At 44.8% G+C, this 21,971-nt stretch overlaps 1 protein-coding gene across 4 annotated transcripts in view; it reads right to left on the bottom strand.

Annotated features, from left to right (window-relative positions):
- Window positions 1-21,971, bottom strand: part of tgs1 (trimethylguanosine synthase 1) — an 88,798-nt gene that overhangs the window by 21,979 nt on the left and 44,848 nt on the right. For all 4 annotated transcript variants that reach the window (XM_038809376.1, XM_038809375.1, XM_038809377.1 and 1 more), the window contains exon 12: window positions 13,557-13,635. In XM_038809376.1, the coding sequence (XP_038665304.1) occupies window positions 13,557-13,635 (79 nt within the window). The remainder of the gene's footprint in view (window positions 1-13,556; window positions 13,636-21,971) is intronic.

The following is a 21,971-nucleotide window of genomic DNA, read 5'->3' as shown; positions in this document are numbered from 1 at the left end:
GGAGATATAGGAGGGATGTCCGAGGAGGTTCTTTACTGCAGGAGTGGTTAGGGTGTGGAATGGACTGCCTGCTGTGATAGTGGAGTCGGACACTTTAGGAACTTTCAAGCGGTTATTGGATAGGCACATGGAGCACACCAGAATGACAGGGAGTGGGATAGCTTGATCTTGGTTTTGGACAATGCTCGGCACAACATCGAGGGCCGAAGGGCCTGACTGTGCTGTACTGTTCTATGTGATGGAAGCAGAGTCTTTGACTATTTTTAAGGCAGAGCTAGATAGATTTGTGATAAGAACAGGGGTGAAAGGTTATCAGGGGTAGGTGGGAATGTGGAGTTGAGGTTACAATCAGATCAGCCATGATCTTATTCAACGACAGAGCAGGCTTGAGAGGCCTACTCCTGTTACTACTTCATATGTTTACATGTCTGTTCGGATGAAGTGAGTGAGGGAACTTGAGGAACGACGAGTGGGAGGATGGGGCAGGAAGTGGCATGGCTGATGTCCATGGAGTGGCAGTTCCAAAATGATGCCGCTTTGCTCATCGACAGTGGTGCAAAGCAATGCTAAAATGAAAGTCCGAATATTATGTGTTCATACCAGCCCTACTATATCTGCAACGCTAAAGTAAAATGAAGCTGAATGAAGCAGCTTAAAATGGGGATCTATTGTACATCTTTAAATCCATGTTCTTCTCATCAGAATTATCTCCTCAACGTTCACCTCAAATCTACTGTTTTTTTCACTTTTGCCACCATTACACTATCTTCATTCATTTTTTACCCAAATATATATATATTTCCAATTAAGGGACAATTTAACATGGCTAATCCACCTAACCTGCACATCTTTGGGTTGTTGAGGTGAAACCGATGCAGATATGGGGAGAACGTGCAAACTCCATACGGACAGTGACCCGGGTCTTCAGCGCCGCAGTCCCAGTGATAACCACTGCGCCACATGCCGCCCCCACTATCTTCATCATTCCATTTTCTCTCATCTGAGGGTTTGCAGCAGTAATACAGCAATATACCAGATATACATGCTGTTAAAATGTCGCTGCCCAAATGGTTTTTGTCCTTGCCCACTTGAGATCCTAGACATCCTCTCTCTCTAACACTATAATATTTGCCTTATTAAATACTGCCACCCATTCTCTTTTCTAGAAACTAATTGATTTATTTTAAAAGAGGATTTTCCTCGCTATGGAGTTGAAGAAAACAATTTACAACAGTTTGCTTTGGGCTTGCTGAGAGAATTCACTTCCCCCAATGTTAACGCCAATCAACTCAGTGTACACCAGGGCTGAAAATGGACTGGGTAAGCAGGAAAATCTTCCCTCGGGAGCCCCAAAAAAAGTTGCAAAAAAAAAAAAATCAATGAAGGGGACAAAGAATGAGGCAAAAGTCAATCCTCCATGTGGGAGAGGCAGAATCTATGAGGAGCTGCTCTTCTAATCACAGATTTGTCCCTCCCATGCTCACTGCTGCAGTTCCTCCAATCACAGGTTCCCTCCCTCCCACTCTTGCTACCCCTCCAGAGACAGAGGGCGGGATTCACTGCAATTGGCGAATTGGCCCAACGCCAGCGCCAAGAACGGCGTGAACCACTCTGACACAGGGCCAACCGGAAGTTGTGGAATTCTCCGCACCGGCGCCGGAGGGTTTAGAGCCATGCCAGCCGGCGCCAAAGTGACCGCACGAGTTAGTGCATACGCAGAACCGCCGGCGTGGTTCAGCGCATGCGCAGACCGGCCGGTATATTCTAGCGCATGTGCAGGGGGGTGTTTTCTCCGCGCTGGCCATGGCGGAGCCCGACAGAGGCCAGCGCGGAAAGGAGTGCCCCCACGGCACAGGCCCGCCCGCAGATTGGTGGGCCCCGATCGTGGGCCAGGCCAGCGTGGGGGGCCTTCCAGGGTCAGATCCACCCCCACCCCCCCAGAGACATTGACCAGAGCAGCAGCATGGCTGGGAAGGAGGAAACCTGTGATTGGAAAAGCTGGAGCAGTTATTTTGGTCAGGCCCAATGCCGCCATGCTGGAGAATTTCAAGAGGAGACCGTTTTAAAGCAGGACGGTGGGGGCGGGGAGGTGAACAATGGATAAAATTTGCAGAAGCAGAGGTTAATGGGTGAGTTGTGGTCCGGGTCTAGATCTGATGCCGATAAGGAGCTGCGGTTAATGGAAGAGAGTCCGGGTCCCTATAAGGGAGCTACCACCTAGTAAACAGCTTCAATCAGCATGAAAGAACCTCGAGGGCAGCTGCTCTGGAGTGTTGCTTTAGAAAATTGTACTATTTTGTGATCACCTGTGTTTTTTTTAATAAAACCCGAGGGATATCAATCTTATTTACTGCAGTGGCATATCATTCACACCACTAAGAAACTCAGATTGCCAATAGCTTGCACTGGTGTTCAAAGCAGTATATGAATGCTTTCTTATTGATGAACTAAAGCTGCAAACGTTTGCTAATCTGAAGCTAATCTCACAATCTCGTTGAAATATGAACAGTAAACTTTCTGTTAAAAAAAGAAAAGGTTTGTATTGATATGTTAATATCCAACTGGTAGCTTTATGATTTCTTGGAACTCTCTACTGGAACAGTGTTTTTCAAACTTTTAACAAGTGGCCGACCATCGCGACCCTCGCTGGCCAACCTGCGCGGTCCATGACCCACCATTATTTATTATCTTTAATGCGATAGGTAGGTAGGCCTGTTTGGTCCTCAATGTTGCATTTCTGCCAAGGACTTCAGCTGACGACTTAAGTTCTCACTGCATTCTTTGAAAAAAAATGAAGAGGTTTGTCCTCGAACTCGCCATGCTAAGTCTTCAAATGCCTTTGAAGTTTTGAGGGTTTTAAACTTTCATTTACCAGCACTTCCCTATATATAATACACATGGTCTTTGCATCCTGATTTGTATTGGCAAAATTAAAGCCACACCTCAAGAAATCATTTTTGAAATGAAAAGAAAATGAAAATCGCTTATTGTCACGAGTAGGCTTCAATGAAGTTACTGTGAAAAGCTCCTAGTCGCCACATTCCGGCGCCTGTTCGGGGAGGCTGGTACGGGAATCGAACCGTGCTGCTGGCCTGCTTGAAAAGCCAGCGATTTAGCTGAGTGAGCTAAACCAGCCCCTTTTATACTGCTTTATTCCCATTTCAGTTTTTTCTTTGTTGCTTGTTTCACCATAGGCCCTGGAGCTCTGCATACAGCTTACACCAGCACTGTTTCGTCCTGCCGTGGACTCTCCTGAAAGCTCTCTCCCACAGATTCACTTGTGAGATCCTACCTGTTTGTGTCTCTGACACTCTCTTCTTCATTGCAAAATGACCCATCCTTAGTTCTTCATATATTTGGGCGGCACGGTGGTGCAGTGGCTAGCACTGCTGTCTCACGGTGCCATGGACCCAGGTTTGATCCCGGCCTCAGGTCACTGTCTATGTGGAGTTTCCACATTCTTCCCTGTCTGCGTGGGTCTCACCCCCACAACTCAAAGATGTGCAGGGTAGTTGGATTGGCCACGCTAAATTGCCCCTTAATTGGAAAAAAAATGATTTGCCACTTTAAATTTATTTTTTAAAAAGTACTGATAAATACGGCAGGCTACTGACTTTCAGTGGTCCAACTGTGCAACAAAAGGAATAACAGTAAGCAAACCATCAGATAACAAATAGTTTAATTCACATATACTTCATATTTGAGTGATTTTTCCAAGCTAATGCACCTTCTCGTATAATTATTTGTACTGTGATGAGACATATGTTGATGATCCAAAGGAACATTAAGTGCAGTTCTTTGTATCTATATTAAAATAAAGGACAGGTGTTTTGTTCTCAAATGGAAATATTTTGTCACTGGACTAGTAAACCAAAAACCCAGGATAATGCTCTGGGGTTCGAATTTTGCCACTGATTTGGTGAAATTATAATTCAATAAAAATCTGGAATTAAAATTCTAAGGATGACCACAAAACCATTGCCGATTGTCATAAAAATCCACCTGCTTCGAGAATGTCCTTCAGGGAAGGAAATCTGCCATCCTTTCCTGGTCTTGCCTACATGTGATCCAGACCCACAGCAATTTGGTTGACTCTTAACTGCCCCCTCAAAGGCAATTAGAGATGGGCAATAAATGCTGGCCCAGCCAATGACGCTCACAAATAAAAAAAAACATGCAAATGTGCAAGGGACAAGGCAGCAGGCACATGGGAACGCCACCTGGAAGTTCCCCTCTGTAGTATTATTGCCGTAACTACTATCACAGAGACATGATTGACGGAGAGGCCAGCAAAATATTCCGGGGAATAGAAACTTCAGACGAGACAACGCGGGATGGGGGGTGGGGTGTAAAAGAGGAGGTAGCTTCGCAATATTGATCAAGGAGTCAATCACTGCACTGAGGAGGGATGGTATCTTAGCAGGCTCCTCAATTAAGGCCATATGGGGGGATGTTGTTGGGGGTGTACTCCAGCTCCCCTAACAGTCAGGGAGAATAGAAAAGCAGACAGAGGGATGGTGCACACTCGATGGACTAAATGGCCTCCATCTGCACTGTAGGGATTCTATGATTGTATATCAACAAATCTTAAAGAAGGGTAAAAATAATAGGGTCGTAATAATAGGGGATTTCAACTTCCCCAATATGAATCTGGATCGTCAAAGTGTGAAAGGCTTAGAGTGGGCAAAATTCTTTAAGTGCCTCCAGCAGAGCTGGATCTAATTTTAGGGAATGAAGCTGGGGGTGGGGAGGGGGGGTGACAGAAGTGCCAGTGGGGGAGAATTTCAGTGATAGTAATCATAACTCAGCAAGATTTAAGGTAGTTATGGAAAAGGACAAAGATAGACCAGAAATAAAGGTTCTGAATTGTAGGAAGGCCGATTTTAATATGACAAGACAGGTCCTGGCCAAAGTGGTCTGCGAGCAGCTACTTGTAGGAAAATTCAAATTAGAGAAGTAGGAGTCATTCAAAGAGGAAACATATCGAGAGTACAGGACCAACATATTCCTATAAAGGGTGGGACAAAGTAGTCCATAAAACCCTGGATGTCAAGGGATATATAGGTTAGGATAAGGAATAAATGGGAGTCTTATGGCAAATATCAGGAGCTCAAAACAGTGGAAGCCCTAAAGGAGTATAGAAAGTGCAAGACACTTGGAAAAAAAATTAGGAGATTGAAGCGGGACATGGAAAAACACTGGCAGACAAATAAAGGAAAATCCCAAGGTGTTTTATGAGTAAATTAAGGGCAAGAGGGTAACCAAGAAAAGAGTAGGGTGCATTATGGTCAAAATGGCAATTGAGTGTGGAGATTAAAGATGGAGGGGAGATATTAAAGTAAGTATCTTGCATCTGTGATCACTACGGAGGATGATGTAGGTGTTGAAATCAGGGAGAGGGACTGTCGTATAATTGAACATATTAGCATTGAGTGGGAGAAAGTATTCACAGTTTTAGTGGGCTTAAAATGGATAAATCCCCAAGCCCAGATGAGATGTATCCTAGGCTACTATGTGAAACAAGGGAGCAGATCACAGGGGCTCTGATGCTAATTTTGAAATAGTTTCTGGCCACAGGAGAGGTACCAGAGGACTGGAGGACAGCTAATGAGGTGCCATTATTCGAAAGAGAAGTGGGGGGAAAACCGGGGAACCACAGGCCAGTGTGTCTAACCTCAGTGGTCAGGAAATTATTAGAAATAATTCTCAGGGACAGAATTAATCTCCATTTGGAGAGGCAAAGATTAATCAAGGATAGTCAGTGTGGCTTTGTCAGGGGGAGTTCATGTCTAACAAATTTGATTTAATTTGTCGAGGAGGTGACTAGGTGCATAGATGAGTGCAGTGTGGTTGATGCAGTCTACATGTACTTCAGTAAGGCTTTTGTCAAGGTCCTGCATGGGAGACTGTTCAACAAAATAAGAGTCCATGGAATCCAGGGCAATTTGGAAAACTGGATCCAAAATTAGTTTAGTGGAGGAGGCAGAGAGTGATGTTCGAATGTTGTTTTGGTGACTGGAAGCCGCTGTCCAGTGGTGTACCACAGGGATCGGTGTTGTGTCCCTTGCTGTTTGTAGTGTACATTAATGAGTTAGACGTGTGACTGTGGGAGGTATTTTTTAAAAATCAATTTAGAGTACCCAATTAATCTTTTCCAATTAAGGGGCAATTTATCGTGGCCAATCCACCTATCCTGCACATCTTTGGGTTGTGGGGGCGAAACCCACGCAAACATGGGGTGAATGTGCAAACTCCACACGGTCAGTGACCCAGAGCCAGGATCAAACCTGGGACCTCGGTGCCGTGAGACAGAAGTGCTACCCACTACACCACCGTGCTGACTCGATTGTGGGAAGTATGATCACCAAGTTTGCAGTGACACAAAAATTGGTGGTGTGGTAAATAGCGAAAGGAAAGCCTTAGATTACAGGATGATCTAGATGAGCTGGTCAGATGGCCCGAACAGTGGCAAATGGAATTTAACCGTGAAAAGTGTGAGGTGATGCATTTTGGGAGGACTAACAAGACAAGAGAATGCACAATGAACAATAGGACACTAGGAAGTACAGAAGACCAGAGGGATCTTGAGGTGCATGTCCAACGTTCTCGGACAAGTAGATAAGCTTGTTACGCCACAGCTCCAGTACTGTGTGCAGTTCTGGTCGCCACACTATAGGAAGGATGCGATTGCACTGGAAAGGGTGCAGAGGAGATTCACCAAGATGTTGCTTGGGCTGGAGCATTTCAGTGTCTGGATAGGCTGGGGTTGTTTTCATGAGAGCAGAGAAGGTTGAGGGGGGATCTGATTGAGATGTACAAAATTATGTGGGACATAGATAGGAAGAAACGTTTCCCCTTTGTAGAGGGGCCAATAACCAGGGGCTCAGATTTACAGTAAGGGGCAGGAGATTTAGAGGAGATTTGAGGAAATGTTTTTCCAGAGGGTGGTGGGAATCTGGAACTCGCTGCCCAAAGGGGTCTTAGAGAAAGGTACCCTCATAACATACAAGAAGCATCTAGATGAGCACTCAAAATGCCACAGCATACAAGGCTACAGAAAATGTGCTGGAAAATGAGATTAGAATCTTTGGCACAGGCACGATGAGACGCAGGGCCTCTTTCTTTCTATGCTGTAAAACTCTACAACTATGACTGTATGATGACTAAACCACTCAGCACCTTAACTTGGAAATATATCCCTGTTCCCTTACTATCGCTGGGTTAAATTCCTGGAACTCCCTCCCCATCAGCACTTTGGGCGTACCTACCCTACGTGGACTGCAGCGGTTCAAGAAGACAGCACACCACCACTTTGAGGGATGGGCTGTAAATGCCGGCCTAGCCAACAATGCCTGCATATCACAAATGAAAAAGAAATGAGGAAATTCACTCCACAAGACTTTACCAGGTCATCCAAAATCCCCTGAATGACTACTGCAGTTTCTGGTAAATCAGGAAATTAAGCAAGAGGTGAAGAATGCAGCTTTCTACAAATCAGTCCTTTATGGAATATAACAAATAAAAAGTCTGCCGTCGTTGCAACTAAAAGCATCCATGTTCCAAATAATATAAATCAATTAGAATCCATGATACTCTCAATCTGCAGATCATTCAAGTCAAAGCCCTGGCCCCATTTAATCCAATACTTTCCTTTACAAACAAGTTAATGCTAGGAGGCCCGGTTACGTTAAAAAATAATTTGGCACAATACTACTATTCTGCAAATCAAACCAATAATTACAACTTCTGGAAAAAAACTGCATCATATTACTGATGGAGCGTTTAGAATGGAAAAGTATCTTAAACGTTTATTAGTTTGCAAGTTGCAAACTTGCAACTTGTTCTGTGAATTAGAATCTCAACCGGAAGCAGATAATTGCTCACTGTAACATAAGCACAATAATAGCAGAGGGCTGTGGCTTCCCTTCCAGGAGAAAGAAACATTTTTTTCCCAGATAATATCTGAGACAAATAGTTGCTCTGGATAGTTAGACAGTTTAGTGTCAATCTAGCTCCAAGATTAAAATACATTAAGCGTTTGGCTAGATCCTAGGTCTGTAGATAAAAGCTTGAAGCACAAAAGAATGCTGCATTAATGAAAAATGTTTTTGCAATCAAAACCTCAAGCAAATGCCAGAAAAATGACTTGACTGTGATCATCAACTGCACATAGTTTGACTCATGATCATTGTCGGTAAAATTGCACAAAGTTTTCAAAAGTAGAAGCTTGTGTACAAAAACAAAATACCAATAAATCAATTTGTGAAACAAAAAGATAATTTCAAGGGGAAACTTTTATGTTTTTCTGTTATTAATTTCTACATTCAGCATTCACTGCTGCAGTGATGTCGTAATGCCAGCATAAAATTCACTTTTGGAAGCATTGCATATGGACTTTCAGAAATAATTCAATAAGTTTGACACAAGAAACTTTTAGTTAAAAGTAAACTCATAGAATTGATGGTACCTTATTTATTTAGTTAGGAGATTGGTTGGGCAGGTAAAAAATAGAGATTATAGATTTAGGGACCAACGCACATAGTGAAATGCCCAGTGCAGTGAAGCTATCATCCTCCCAACCTTGTACTTCAATGTAAACTTTCTGAAATTGACGTTAAAAAGTGGACAACATGCAAAGTTGGCCATCCACCAAAGATCAGTGATCTGTGATTTTTACACATGAAAAAGGTAAGGGACCCAGGTTCGATTCCCAGCTTGGGTCACTGTCTGTGCGAGTCTGCATATTCTCTCCGTATCTATGTGGGTTTCGTTCGGGTGCTCCTCCCATAAGTCCCAAAAGACGTGCTTATTAGGTGAATTGGACATTCTGAATTCTCCCTCTGTGTACCCGAACAGGTGCAGGAGTGTGGCAGCTAGGGGATTTTCACAGTAGCTTCATTGCATTGTTAACGTAAGCCTACTTGCGGCAATAATAAAGATTATTATTATTAACGCATGTCTGAACAATTTTCTAAAATGTAAACGACCTAGGGTGGTGTGCCCTCCCTTGGATAGCATGCTGGAGATTAAACCACTTGTGGAATTTACAGCTCCACTGCCTGTGTATTTACCAAAAATCAAAATCAATAGCCTCCAGATACAGTGTCTGCGAGCTTACCCTAAACAAAGAAAGATGCAGACTCCAATTTCCCACAAGCAGGTCTGAACAGCCACCAATAAAGCCCCATTGTGTAGCAATGGCTTCTACCTTTGAATCATTTAAGTGAACAATACAATTATTGATCATGTGGCCACATAACTGAAATGGACTTCAGATAATAAAACTTATTATTTCAAAAACCAGGCAGAAATAGATTAGTCTGGAAATCAGCAGGACAAGAGGGGCCATTTTCCAACCAGAAGAACCCTGTCTGAGCAACTAGTCAAGCCAGGCAGTGCAAGGGTGACTAATTTTCCTCTACATGAATTCATAACTTTGTCCAGAAATCCAGAGACTTTGAACTTTCATTCATTGCCTAAGATCCACAAGAGAGTTTCCATCCATGTTGCAGACAACTGAGAGTGGAGAAGAAAGGGAAAACGTTATCCCACCATCTTATCTCTTCTTGTCTGTAACAATAGATCATTAAAATGTACTCGAATACAAAAAATAATCAGAGAAGCTAATGGAATGATAGGCTTTATAACTAGAGAGTTAGAATATCAAGGGAAAAAGTTTTGCTACAGCTATAGAAATGCCTGGTTTAGACCAGTCAGTTTCAAACTCAGGGACGTGACCTACAGGTGGGTCACAGGCGGGTGTCGGGAGGGTCACGGAGTGATCGGTCGCGGTGTTCCCAATCACGGGAAGAAGTGCCCAATATCTGCGACCGGCTTTCAGGAAAGCCGGCTGTCACGCGCATGCATGCCCCCTCAGCTGGGACTAGGAATGCGCAGGCCCGGAGTCCAGGGGGGGCAGACCACCATCTCCTGACATCAGCACGCTGCCCCAGGACCTGAATTTAAAAAAAAAATATCAATGGAGTCTTCCACCAGAAGCAGCAGCAGAGAGTAGGTCACGTGCTCTGGGCGCAAAATCACAGAGGAGAGATTCATCCGTTTTGTAGCTACCAGCAAGCAAGCAACAGGACTACGTGAAGAACTGAAGATGGGTCATTTTGTAACAAAGGAAGAGAGGGCCAGGGACACAAACAGGCCAGGATCTCACAGTTCAATTTGCTGGAGAGGACATCTCAGGAGAGACTACGGCAGGACACAGCAGTGCCGGTGTGAGCTGTATCCAGAGCGCCAGTGCCTCTGGTGACCAAACAGGTAAGGAAAAACTAATATTTGCTATTAGGGAACAAAGCAGTATAAAGATGATTTCTTGAGGTATGGCATTGTTAATTTTGCCAGTACAAATCAGGATGCAAAGTCCATGTGTATTACTTGCAGGGAAGTACTAGCAAATAAAAGTTTAAAATCCTCAAATCTTCAAAGGCATTTGAAACTAAGCATGGAGAGTTCCAGGACAAATCTCTTGATTTTTTCAAAGGATGCAGCAAGAACTTCGTCAGCTGAAGTCCTGAGCAGAAATGTAACATCGAGCGACAAAGCAAGTGAGATCGTGAGGACCAAACCTGTCACATTAAACGTAAGCAATAATGGTGCGTCACGAAAGGCAACTGGCATGGGTCACGAAGGTCGGCCAGTAAAAGTGGCTCTCAGGGGAAAAAAGTTTGAGAAACACTGGTTTAAACCAAATCTGGAATATTGTTGGCTTCTAGCTTTGCAAGATTTATGTTAACGATATAAATATTAATCCACTTGACTGAAACAAACGTCAGATAACAGATCTTATTAATAATATTATTTATTATTGTCACAAGTAGGCTTACATTATCACTGCAATGAAGTTACTGTGAAAAGCCCCTAGTCGCCACACTCCAGCGCCTTTTGGGTACACAGAGGGAGAATTCAAAACGTTCAATTCACTTAGCAGCACGTCTTTTGGGACTTGTGGGAGTAAACCCACCCAGACACGGGGAGAAAGTGCAGACTCTGCACAGATAGTGACCCAAGCTGGGAATCAAACCTGGGAAGCAACAATGCTAACTACCGTGCCCTTCTTCAAGAACCAGGCAGAAATAGATTGCTCTGCAATTATCAGGACGAGAGGCGCCATTCTAGAAAGACCCTGCCTGAGCAACTAGTCAACCCAGGCAGTGTGAGGGAAATATTGTGTACAGTTCTGTACAGTTCACAAGAATATACTGACCTTATAAAGGATATACTGATCTTAGAAAAGATGCAGTTTATACTCACCAGAATCTTACCAAGATTACATTACGAGGAGATGACATAAATAGGCTGACACACCCCTGGATATAGAAGATTCAAAGGCGAATAAACAAATCAACCGTGATCTTCTTGTATTGCGGGCATACATGACAGGTTGAATGGCACTTGGCAATACAATAATGTATGAGTGCCAGTTCAAAAATCATATGGCCCAGATTAAAATGAAATCATGCAGCACGGTAGCACAGTGGTTAGCACTGTTGCTTCACAGCTCCAGGGTCCGAGGTTCAATTCCCAGCTTGGGTCACTGTCTGTGCGGAGTTTGCACGTTCTCCCAGTGTCTGCGTGGATTTCCTCCGGTTGCTCCGGTTTCCTCCCACAGTCCAAAGAAGTGCAGGTTAGGTGGATTGGCCACGCTAAATTGCCCTTAGGTTCGGTGGGGTTATTGGGACAGGGTGGTGGTGTGAGCTTAAGTAGGGTGCTCTTTGCAAGACCCGGTGCAGACTTGATGGGCCGAATGGCCTCCTTCTGCACTGTAAATTCTATGATCCTATGCCTAATCAAATGTGTTTGAATAGGTGAATCATCAGGCTTCATCAATTGCATTAAATAACACGCTGATGAATTTAAAACACAATACAATGTGTTTTAAATTCATCAGCGTATTATTTAATGTAATTATAAATGTACAATATGCTGTGAAATTCAAACACATTTGGTTAACTGGTCAGTCCTTAGAGATGAAGGCTTGATAGATGATAATTTGTAATTTTCCAAATGTCATTTTATTCATCACCTCAACTTTTCTTTTGCAGGGTGTGTGGGGAGGTCAGGTTATAATTTCTTGTTGCTGCAAGTGTCACAGGAACGGGATACTTATCATACTTTGGCACTTAGCCTCAATGTTTTGCATAATAACATCAAGTACAGTTTGAAGCAGAAGCAAAGTCCACTCTGTTTTGTCCCAACAAAACCCCAAATCACAAAACAACCCTTGCTAGTATCATTGGAAACTCTTGCATTCCCTACACCATTCACCCCATGATGTAGAACCCAAACCACTGGGAATAAGATTGAGACTTTCAAAACTTTTACAACTTGCACAAACATTTTCAATTACTCTGAAAACAGCAAATATAGTCTTTATAAATAATGCCAGCAACCCTGACAATGAATAATGCAGACTTTGATCTACTTGCCAATGTGATACGACTGCCATCTAGTGGAAGTGTCAGGTAAACCATATAAAAAAACACTTTCATACAAGATTTTACAATTAAAAACTTGAAAGCTAAGACAATATAATAATGATTTCATCTGCAACTGTGTTTTTGTGACAACTTTAAATCATAAAATACACACATTGGTTTCTATTACAGTAATTGAAGTTTCTTCAGAAAACGGATTTCTTGAAAATAAAACTTGCCTTGATGCTACTTTAATAATAATAATCTTTTTGTCACAAGTAGGCTTACATTAACACTGCAATGAAGTTACTGTGAAAAGCCCTAAGTCGCCACATTCCGGCGCCTGTTCGGGTACAGGAGGGAGAATTGAGAATGTTCAAATTACCTAACAGCACGTCTTTCGGGTCTTGTGTGAGGAAACCGGAGCACCCAGAGGAAACCCATGCAGGCACGAGAAAGTGCAGAATCCACACAGACCGTGACCCAAGCCAAGAAGCGAACCTGGGACCCTGGAGCAACAATGCTAGCCACTGTGCAACGGTGCCTCCCCAGTTTCCAGATTTTTAATATTGGCTAAATTACTACACTTACTCAGTGAAGAGATATTAAGAATTTAAAAGAAAATATCTGGAGTAAAGCAAGTTAGATGCACGTTAATGATCATTTTCAAATTAAAAAAAACTATAGAGATGGAGACATGCAGAAAAACTCTTAATTGTTTTGGCAAATTAGACTAGAACACTGTACTTTGAGCTCCAAGGGATAAAAGTATTTCAGAATATTTCCAACTAAGCCCACTCCCTGCTCTTTTTCTATATTCCTGAGTAATACTACTTGCTGAGCAAAAAACATGAAGGACAAAATAATTGTGAAGACCTTGTTATTTAAGGTGTGCAGACTATTTTGTCAACGGTAGTACCTCAAAATAAAAACTTAGCTTCTACATTCGTAAGCAAACCCTCTGCAAAGCAAAATGGTTGATATGCAACAAATCCAGGAAGGGTTATGCCAATATATTTATCAAAACAATTTTAAGATGCTGTAAGTCAGATTTGAAAATAATGCTCCTGCTTTAAATAAAATCAACAGTAATGAACAACACAAATAGAAGAGAGAAACAGTTTTTACCTGCTCTATGTCAGCATTGCGAGGTAAGAAATAAACGATGTTCGGTGTGATCTTTTGGGCGAGTGCAAAAATTTCAAAGGTAATATGAAGTCAAGGCGAAATAACAAAGCGTAAAGTAATTTGGAACAGAAAAAAAATCAAACAATAAAAAACACAACTTTCCGGTTAAAGGTAAACTAAAACAGATCTGATGCAACTCAAACTATAGTGAAACAAAAATAATACTGGCAGTTTAATAAAGCTTCATCAGTGCGTGTAAAGGGAAAAGCAGTTTAAGCCTACAATCAAAGTATTAAATATTCAAAAATAAAATCTTTATAGATACTGATCGGTTTAATTTACCAGAATTTTGTTTTGACTTCTGACTTTTAGCATTTCAAGTTTCTTTTGTCATGAAAGGAATACTTAAATGAACGGCTGCAGATTGCAAAATTTGCTGACTTGAAGTTATTCCTGCAGTTATTTCACCACACCTCACTTGTCTGGACTTCATTTGTGTTTAAATTAAGAAGTTTTTAAACAGGTCGCTGCAGGAAAACGATACTTTTGCATATAGTAATTTAAAGCACAGGAGGTTATTTGGTCCATTGAGTGTATGCCAACTCTCCATGGAGCAATCCAACCAATCCCATTCCCCCACTCTATTCCTTGAAAGTTTATTTCTCTCAAATGTCCATCTAATTTCCTTCTGAAATCATTGATAATCTCTGTGCCACTTATCGTAACGGCAGCAAGCACCGGGCCACTGCCACTTGCTGCATAATCACATCGTCCTTTATCACATTTCCCCTGGTTCTCTTGGTCAAAATCCTAAACCTGTGTCCCCCTAGCCTTTGTATCGTCAGCTAATGGGAACAGTATTCCTCTTCAACTTTATCCAAATCTATCTGAATTTTGCACACCTTTATCAAATTTCCCCTTAATCTCCCCTGATCCAAGCAGAATCATCCCAGCTTCATAGAAATCATAGAATTTACAGTGCAGAAGGGGGCCATTTGGCCCATCAAGCCTGCACTGGTCCTTGGAAAGAGCACCCAACTTAAGCCCATGCACCTGCGGGAGATGTTCACAAACTCGCAAGCTAGGGGCACGCTGCCACCCATGCTAGCACAGGCCTCAATCTCGCTGATACCCAAGAAAGATAAAGACCCAACGGAATGTGGGTCATACAGACCCATCTCACTGCTGAACGCAGATGCCAAAATACGGGCAAAAATCCTAGCCAAAAGGCTAGAAGACTGTTTACCAGAGGTGGTCGCAGAGGACCAGACGGGCTTTGTCAAAGGTAGACAGCTTACCTCCAATATCAGGGGCCTGCTGAACGTGATAATGACCCCATCCGGGGAGAGAATACCAGAGGTGATTGTCTCCCTAGGTGCAGAAAAGGCCTTCGACAAGGGCGAATGGAAATACCTCAGGAGGTACTGGAGCGGTTCGGGCTTTGAACAGGGTTCACCTCCTGGGTAAAACCTCTATACAATGCTCCCATGGTGTGCATACGGACCAACGACACCAACTCCCAATAATTCCAGCTGCTCAGGGGCACCAGATAAGGATGCCCACTGTCCCCGCTGCTGTTCGCTCTAGCAATCGAGCCATTAGCAATTGCACACAGAGAAGCAAAGAGCTGGAGGGGGATCCGAAGGGGCGGCAGGGAGCACAGAGTCTCATTCTATGCAGATGACCTGCTCCTCTACATTTCGGACCACCAAAGCAGCACGGACGGAATCATCACGCTCCTAAAAGAGTTTGGCGCCTTCTTGGGCTCAACATAAGCGAAAGCAAGATCTTCCTGGTACATCCACAAGGGAGGGGGGGGGGGGGGGGGGGGGGGGGGGGGGAAGCACTAACGAGACTGCCGTTTAAACAAGCCCAACACAAATTCCACTACCCAGGGATCCAAATAGCCCATGACTGGAAAGGGATCCACAAATGGAACCTCACCAGTCTGACGGAGGAAGTAAAAAAGGACCTGCTAAGATGGAACACACTCCCACTCACCCTCGCGGGGAGAGTCCAGACGATCAAAATGAACATACTGCCCAGGTACCTCTTCCTACTTAGATCCATCCCGATCTACATCCCCAAGGCCTTTTTCAAAGCGCTGGACAAACTAATCATGGCGTTCGTATGGGATGGGGAGGGGGGGGGGGCAGGGAAGAATGCTAGGATCCAAAAGAAGACCCTAAAAAAAATAAAATCCAGTGGGAGGGGGGGAACCCCTCCCAAACGTACAATTCTACCACTGGCCGGCGAATAAGGGGATGGATCAAGGAGCCAGAAGAGCCGAAGAGCATTCACCCAATTTTTCCGGGACCTTTGGTGGCCAACGAACAAGCAGAAGAACAGCCAGATAGCCAAGAATCAGGGGAAAGTAGCCAAGGCATTAGAGGGAGGGATAGACAGGGGCGGAGGGTTAGCTAAACCTAAGAGGAAAGAAAGGCGAAAATTACAAATAACTTCAGGTCTCAAGTAAGCACATTAGTTGAAAGCATCTTTTCTCCCACAATGGCAAGAAATGTTGGTTGGTGACCTACAAAATTAATTGTCCTATACATTCTTTGGATATGCTCCAATATGTTGGGAGTCAGAATAGCAGAATTTCCACAACTTCTTTGCTCAAACTCCTGCAAATATGCACCAAGATTAATAAAATGTAGACAGCATGATGGCACAGTGGTTAGTACTACTACCTCACATCTCCAGGGACCCGGTTTTAATTTTGACCGTGGGCGATTGTCTGTATAGAGTGTGCACATTCTCCTTGTGTCTGCGTGGGTTTGCTCCGGTTTCCTCCCTCAGTCCAAAGATGTGCATATTGGGTTTATTGGCCATGCTAAATTGCCCCTTGGTGTCCAAAGATGTGCAAGTTAACTGGGGTTACGGGGATATGGGGCTAGGGCGGGGGATTGGACCTTGATAGGGTGCTCTTTCAGAGGTTCGGTGTAGACTCGATGGGCTGAACAGCCTCTTCTGCACTGTAGGGATTCTGTGAATGATGCGAAACAGAAATAACAATCCACAAGCTGCTTTGTTTCAATATGTCCTTTACACTTTATAATGTGCACTATGGTTCAGTAGTGGTTTTGAAACTCACCATTCTCACAGATGATGCAAGTGCTTAAATCAGAAAGTAATGGCATTAGTTTCTGATTCTCCCCAGACACTTTGAGATATCAATAGCATTCCAAATATGCTGATATTTCCAGGACTTGTGTTTCATTTTTAAGAAATAGATTAGGAAAAAAACTAGGATTAAATTCATAATTTAAAATCAATAGTGACTTCTATTTATGTGGACCTTTTAATTTAGTACTTCACAAAGCATTGTAAAAAAAAAACTTGACACTGAGCCACATAAAGAGATGCTAGGGCAGACAACCAATAGCTTGGAAAAGGAGGTAGGCTTTAGGACTGAAGGGACGAAAGCAAGGAGGACGGAGATGTCTAGGGGGAGAATTTTCCAGCTTACGGCCTAGGCAGTTGATGGCACGACCGCTGGTAATATAATGATTAAAGCCAAATTTGTTGTTGTTTAATTGGAAGGTTACAGACCAATGGAGAGACAGGGGCTGGAATTTGCTGGCCATTGAGATTCGCTGTTTCCGCCAGAAGTGAACCCCTGTGCCTACAGATTGACCGGCAGCATTGTAGCCATGCTGGCCACGCAAAATGGACACTGAGCCAAACTAAAATGGAAGGCTGCTGAGAAACAGACAGTTCAGCCAGAACAGCAGTCTGCAAAGAGCAGTTTGCATTCTGCAGCAGCAGAAACCAGTTTGGGCTCAGGTGAAAAGACCTTAGCTAGGTGCAAATGGCAAAACGCTTTGCATGCTAATGAGGCCATCAGACTTGAACACCCACACAATAGATACATTTGGTTCTGAATGGACACATTCCAATCAAGACCCAGACATCGAGGCACCAGAAACCTCCAAACAAAAGGACATAAGAAACGCCCCCTCCATCACGGAGACCCCCTCGCATTGGGGAATTAATCCAGTATCGATAAGAAATTGATCCAATAGGTAGAGCCCGCCCGAGAAGAGGGAAGGACAACGGAACCCCTATAAAAGATAGGGACCTCGTGTTGTCCGGTCTGTTAAACCCGTGCTCCGGCCCCGACTGACACCTGGTATCCTGACTCCAGCCGTTGAGCACCAGCCGCCGAAACCGTAAGTTCAACGCTCTCTACGCGATCCAAGCCCGCTAGACTCCCAAGTGCCAGAACGCTTGCTGAAGGCTGCAGACAAAACCAGGACGAAGGCCTCGTTCTCTGACCTTGCCTGTTCCTGTTAGATAAGTATTCTGTTTGCTTATGTTTAGTTGTAGCTTAGTCTCTTAGTGTGTGCATGAGTATTTATTATTAACTGTATAATAAATATTGATCGTTTGAACTTTACTAATCGGTGTATCGTCTTTATTACTTTGAACTTGACCTTGGAATACTTGTGACGTTGCCTATACGGCAACTGGCGACTCCAGAGCTAAATAATTACATAGAACAGAGCCTAGCAGTGTTAAGCACACGTCGAACTCGGAGGCGTGTTAATACACTCCAATAAACGCGTTTTACGCCCATAGTAAAACGTGCAACATTTAGTGGCGACATCCGCCGGGACCCTGTTGTAAGTGGAAACACCACAGTGTCCAGGACCCTGAAATTTGAATTAGAACTCCAAATTGCAGAGAAAGAAAGAGATCACAAGTATTCAAGGTGTTCAAAATAATAAGCGAAATTCGGAAGTGTGTTTAGTGCATGCGTACTAACAGGGCTGTAAGGTAAAACTGAAAGCTTTTTGTTGCGACAAACTTTCGGTAGTTTTGTAATCGGAAAATAGCGTAAGCCGTACCCTTTTTACGAAACACCACCCCAGCAACCCCCTGTTCCAAATTATAAAAAGAGAGTCAGAGGAAATGGCCATGCAGGCAATGGAACGTCTGATGGATCCAGCAAAGTTTGTGGTCGCAGCGACCAGCAGCAGTAGCAGAGTAGGCCAGTGTCCCACGTGGGAGCTGGAACTCCGCAAATATTTACAAGGAAAGGGATGGCCCCTTTGGAAAGAGTTTTGTGCAAATGAGGAGACAGGTCCCGGAAGTATAGGTCATACTTGGTGGGAGAACCTCTCTCAAATACACAAAAAGAGTTTAGGTAAAGCACGCAAGCCGATGGCGATTGTGTCCTGCTTGGCACAGTTGCGAGGCGCAGAGGAGGTCATCAGGACGCTCCGGGCAGATTTAGAGGAAAGGAACCGAATGAGTAAGGTCGATGTCAGGGACATCGAGAAAGAAAACCTGGAATTAAAAGGGAAGTTGGCAGAGAAGGGTAGAGAGGTGGATGATGCCAAGAGGGCTCACCAGTCTTGTCTAGCTCATCTGAACAGTTCCCAGACCCAGTATGAGAAAGCCTATCAGGACGTGCAACGTGCCGTTCTGATAAGACAGGAATCGGAAAAGCAGGTGGAGGCATTGCAGAGGCAATGTTCCGATCTCAAAGCAGCTTTGAGAGCACTCCATGCTGCAACGACCGAACAAAGACAAAGCACAGTTGACCACGCGAAATGCAGGAAACAGATTGCGGAACTGCAATCTCTGCTTTCGGTGCAGAATGGCTTCCAAAGCACCTTTGGAGCTCAGTTAGATGGGGAAAATGCCCCAGATTGGCAGGAATTAAGCGAGACAGCGCAGCGTTATGTTCAGGGAACATGTGCGCCCGCAGCTCAGCAGAAACGACAGGCACCCCAACCCCCCCACAGCTCAGACCATAACCGCACCCATGAATCCCGTAACCACACAGAGGAAAGCCGAATCAGAAGGCGCCCCAGACATAACTTACACCACCCCTTTAACAGTAACCCAGCTAAGGGACGCTTGTGAAAAGATCACTCCGTTCCTCCCCACCGCAGACCCCCACCAGTTCTTCGCTAAAGTAAAACAGCAGGCTACCATGTACGGCCTGGATGAGAGAGAGCAGGTTAAGCTCACCGTGTTGAGCTTAGACCAGAGTGTAGTGGCAGCCCTCCCCGACCCACAGAACGTGGCAGGAGGCAGCCTAGAGGAGATGCACACTGCCATTTTAGATGCCATCGGGTACAATAGAGGTGACCCCGTAGAAGGATTGAATAAGTGCAGGCAGAAGAGATCCGAACACCCCACAGCATTCGCAGGAAGGCTGTGGATTCATTTCAGCGCAGTTTTCGGACAGCTAGATAGAGCGCATTTAACCCGCGAAAACATGGTTAAGTGGACGCGCACAATTATCTCACACGCAACAGAAGCAGGACAGAGCGCTTGCAACAGTTACGACCCCTCAGAAGAGGCCCATAACGAAAAATGGGTCCTGAAAAGATTGTCCCGCGTTTGGGAGCAATCGCTTCAGGCAAAAGGAAAGGTTAGATCCCCAGAAGAGGCTCAGGCTGCTGCAGATATCCAAGCAGTCAGAGAGCACCAGAAGCCCGCATGGGTAAATGAAGGCAAGAGCAGCCCTCAACAGAAAGGACAGGAATGCTATAACTGTGGACAGTTAGGGCATTGGGCTAAAGAGTGCCAAGCACCCCAGCGATCTCAGAGAGGCCAGCAGACAGGCACTCTGAACCGCAACAAGGCAAAACCCATCCACAATGTAGCAGTACAGTCAGGACCCACCAATGTGGACGAGACGAACTGACGGTGTTCGGGCTCCCCCACTTGGGTCTGTGACACACTATGGGACTCATCAGGGAGGCCCGTAGTCACGGCAAAAGTCAAAGGGAAGCCCATAGAGTTACTGTGGGACACAGGAGGATCCCGCACCACCATTAACTCCACAACCACGGCACACGCAGACACGTGGCCGACCACCTCCACCATCACACTTAGCGGGTTCACCGGACACTCGCAGCAGGGACATATCACAGCACCCGTAGCGATCCAGCTAGGGAACATTTCCACAAGACACCCCGTAGTTTTAGTAAATCTTCCCCGGACAGCAGAGCACATCCTGGGGATAGATTTTATGAACGCTCACAGCTTGTCGTTCGACCCAGTGAACCAGTGTGTCTGGCGAATGGCGAGATCAGACAGAGCCCCAGCCACCCTCACAGTAGGAGACTACGCTAATCGGATTAGCGCAGTGGGAGAGTACTCATTCGACCTGACTACACTCCACACCGACCGACAAATTAAGGCCCTACTAAACAAACACAGGACAGCATTTGCAAGTCACCGTCATGACTGTGGCAGAATGACTGGACAAGTTCATGTTACCGGACAGGACCCCCGACCGCAAAAGCAATATAGATTTCCCCTCGAGGCAGAGGTGGAAATAGAAAAGGTTATAGGTAGCTTGTTGGACCAAGGTGTACTGAGAACGGTAGCCTCCACCAACAATGCCCCTATTTGGCCAGTGAGGATGCCCGATGGATCATGGCGTCTGACCATCGATTATCGGGAACTCAACAAAGTAACCCCCGCAGTAGCCCCAACGGTAGCTACTAGTCCCGAGACCATGCTCAAGCAGGGTCTCAACGCCAAGTACTTCACGGTATTGGACATCAGTAATGGATTCTGGTCAATACCATTGGCAAAAGCGTGCCAATACAAATTCGCATTCACTTTTAAAACACAGCAGTACACGTGGACATGCCTCCCACAAGGATTCCACAATTCACCCTCCATTTTCCACCGACAGCTGGCAAGTGGATTAGAAAAATTTTCCCGACCCGATTGTCTGGTACAGTATGTAGACGACCTACTACTGCAGACAGACACAAAGGCAGAGCACATTTCGCTTCTGGCCGAACTCCTGGAACTCTTAACTGAAATTGGCTGTAAAGTTAACCCGAAAAAGGCCCAAATATTGGAAAGTAAAGTGATGTATTTGGGATCAGTCATCACGCACGGCAAACGCGAGATCGAATTCAAAAGAATTGATTCGATCGTCAAATTGCCCCTTCCCCAGAATGTATCAGCCCTCCGGTCGTTTTTAGGACTGGTTGGCTATTGTCGGAACCACATCGACGGATTCGCGACAAAAGCCGCCCCACTTTCAGACCTCCTTAAGAAAGGAGCCCCCTGGGAATGGCTTCCGCAGCATACAGGCGCTGTGGAAGAGTTGAAACGAGCCCTTAGTGCAGCACCCGCGCTGCTAGTCCCCGACCAACTTTCACCGTACGCAATAGAGGTAGCGAGCACCGATCTAACCCTCTCGGCCGTGTTGCTTCAGGAACGGCACGAGCAGCTAAGACCAGTGGCTTATGCCTCCCGACTGTTAGACCCGGTAGAACAAGGATTTTCAGCCTGTGAGAGGCACCTCCTTGCTGTCTTCTGGGCAGTGCAGTATTTCTCATACATCACCGGACTAAACCCCATCACCATTCTAACCGAACACACACCCACACAGCTACTACTAGACGGTCGACTGAAGGACGGTTCAGT

This window comes from Scyliorhinus canicula, chromosome 10 (genome assembly GCF_902713615.1).
Source record: "Scyliorhinus canicula chromosome 10, sScyCan1.1, whole genome shotgun sequence".
NCBI classification, from domain to species: domain Eukaryota; kingdom Metazoa; phylum Chordata; class Chondrichthyes; order Carcharhiniformes; family Scyliorhinidae; genus Scyliorhinus; species Scyliorhinus canicula.
This window is presented reverse-complemented; position numbering and strand designations above follow the sequence as displayed.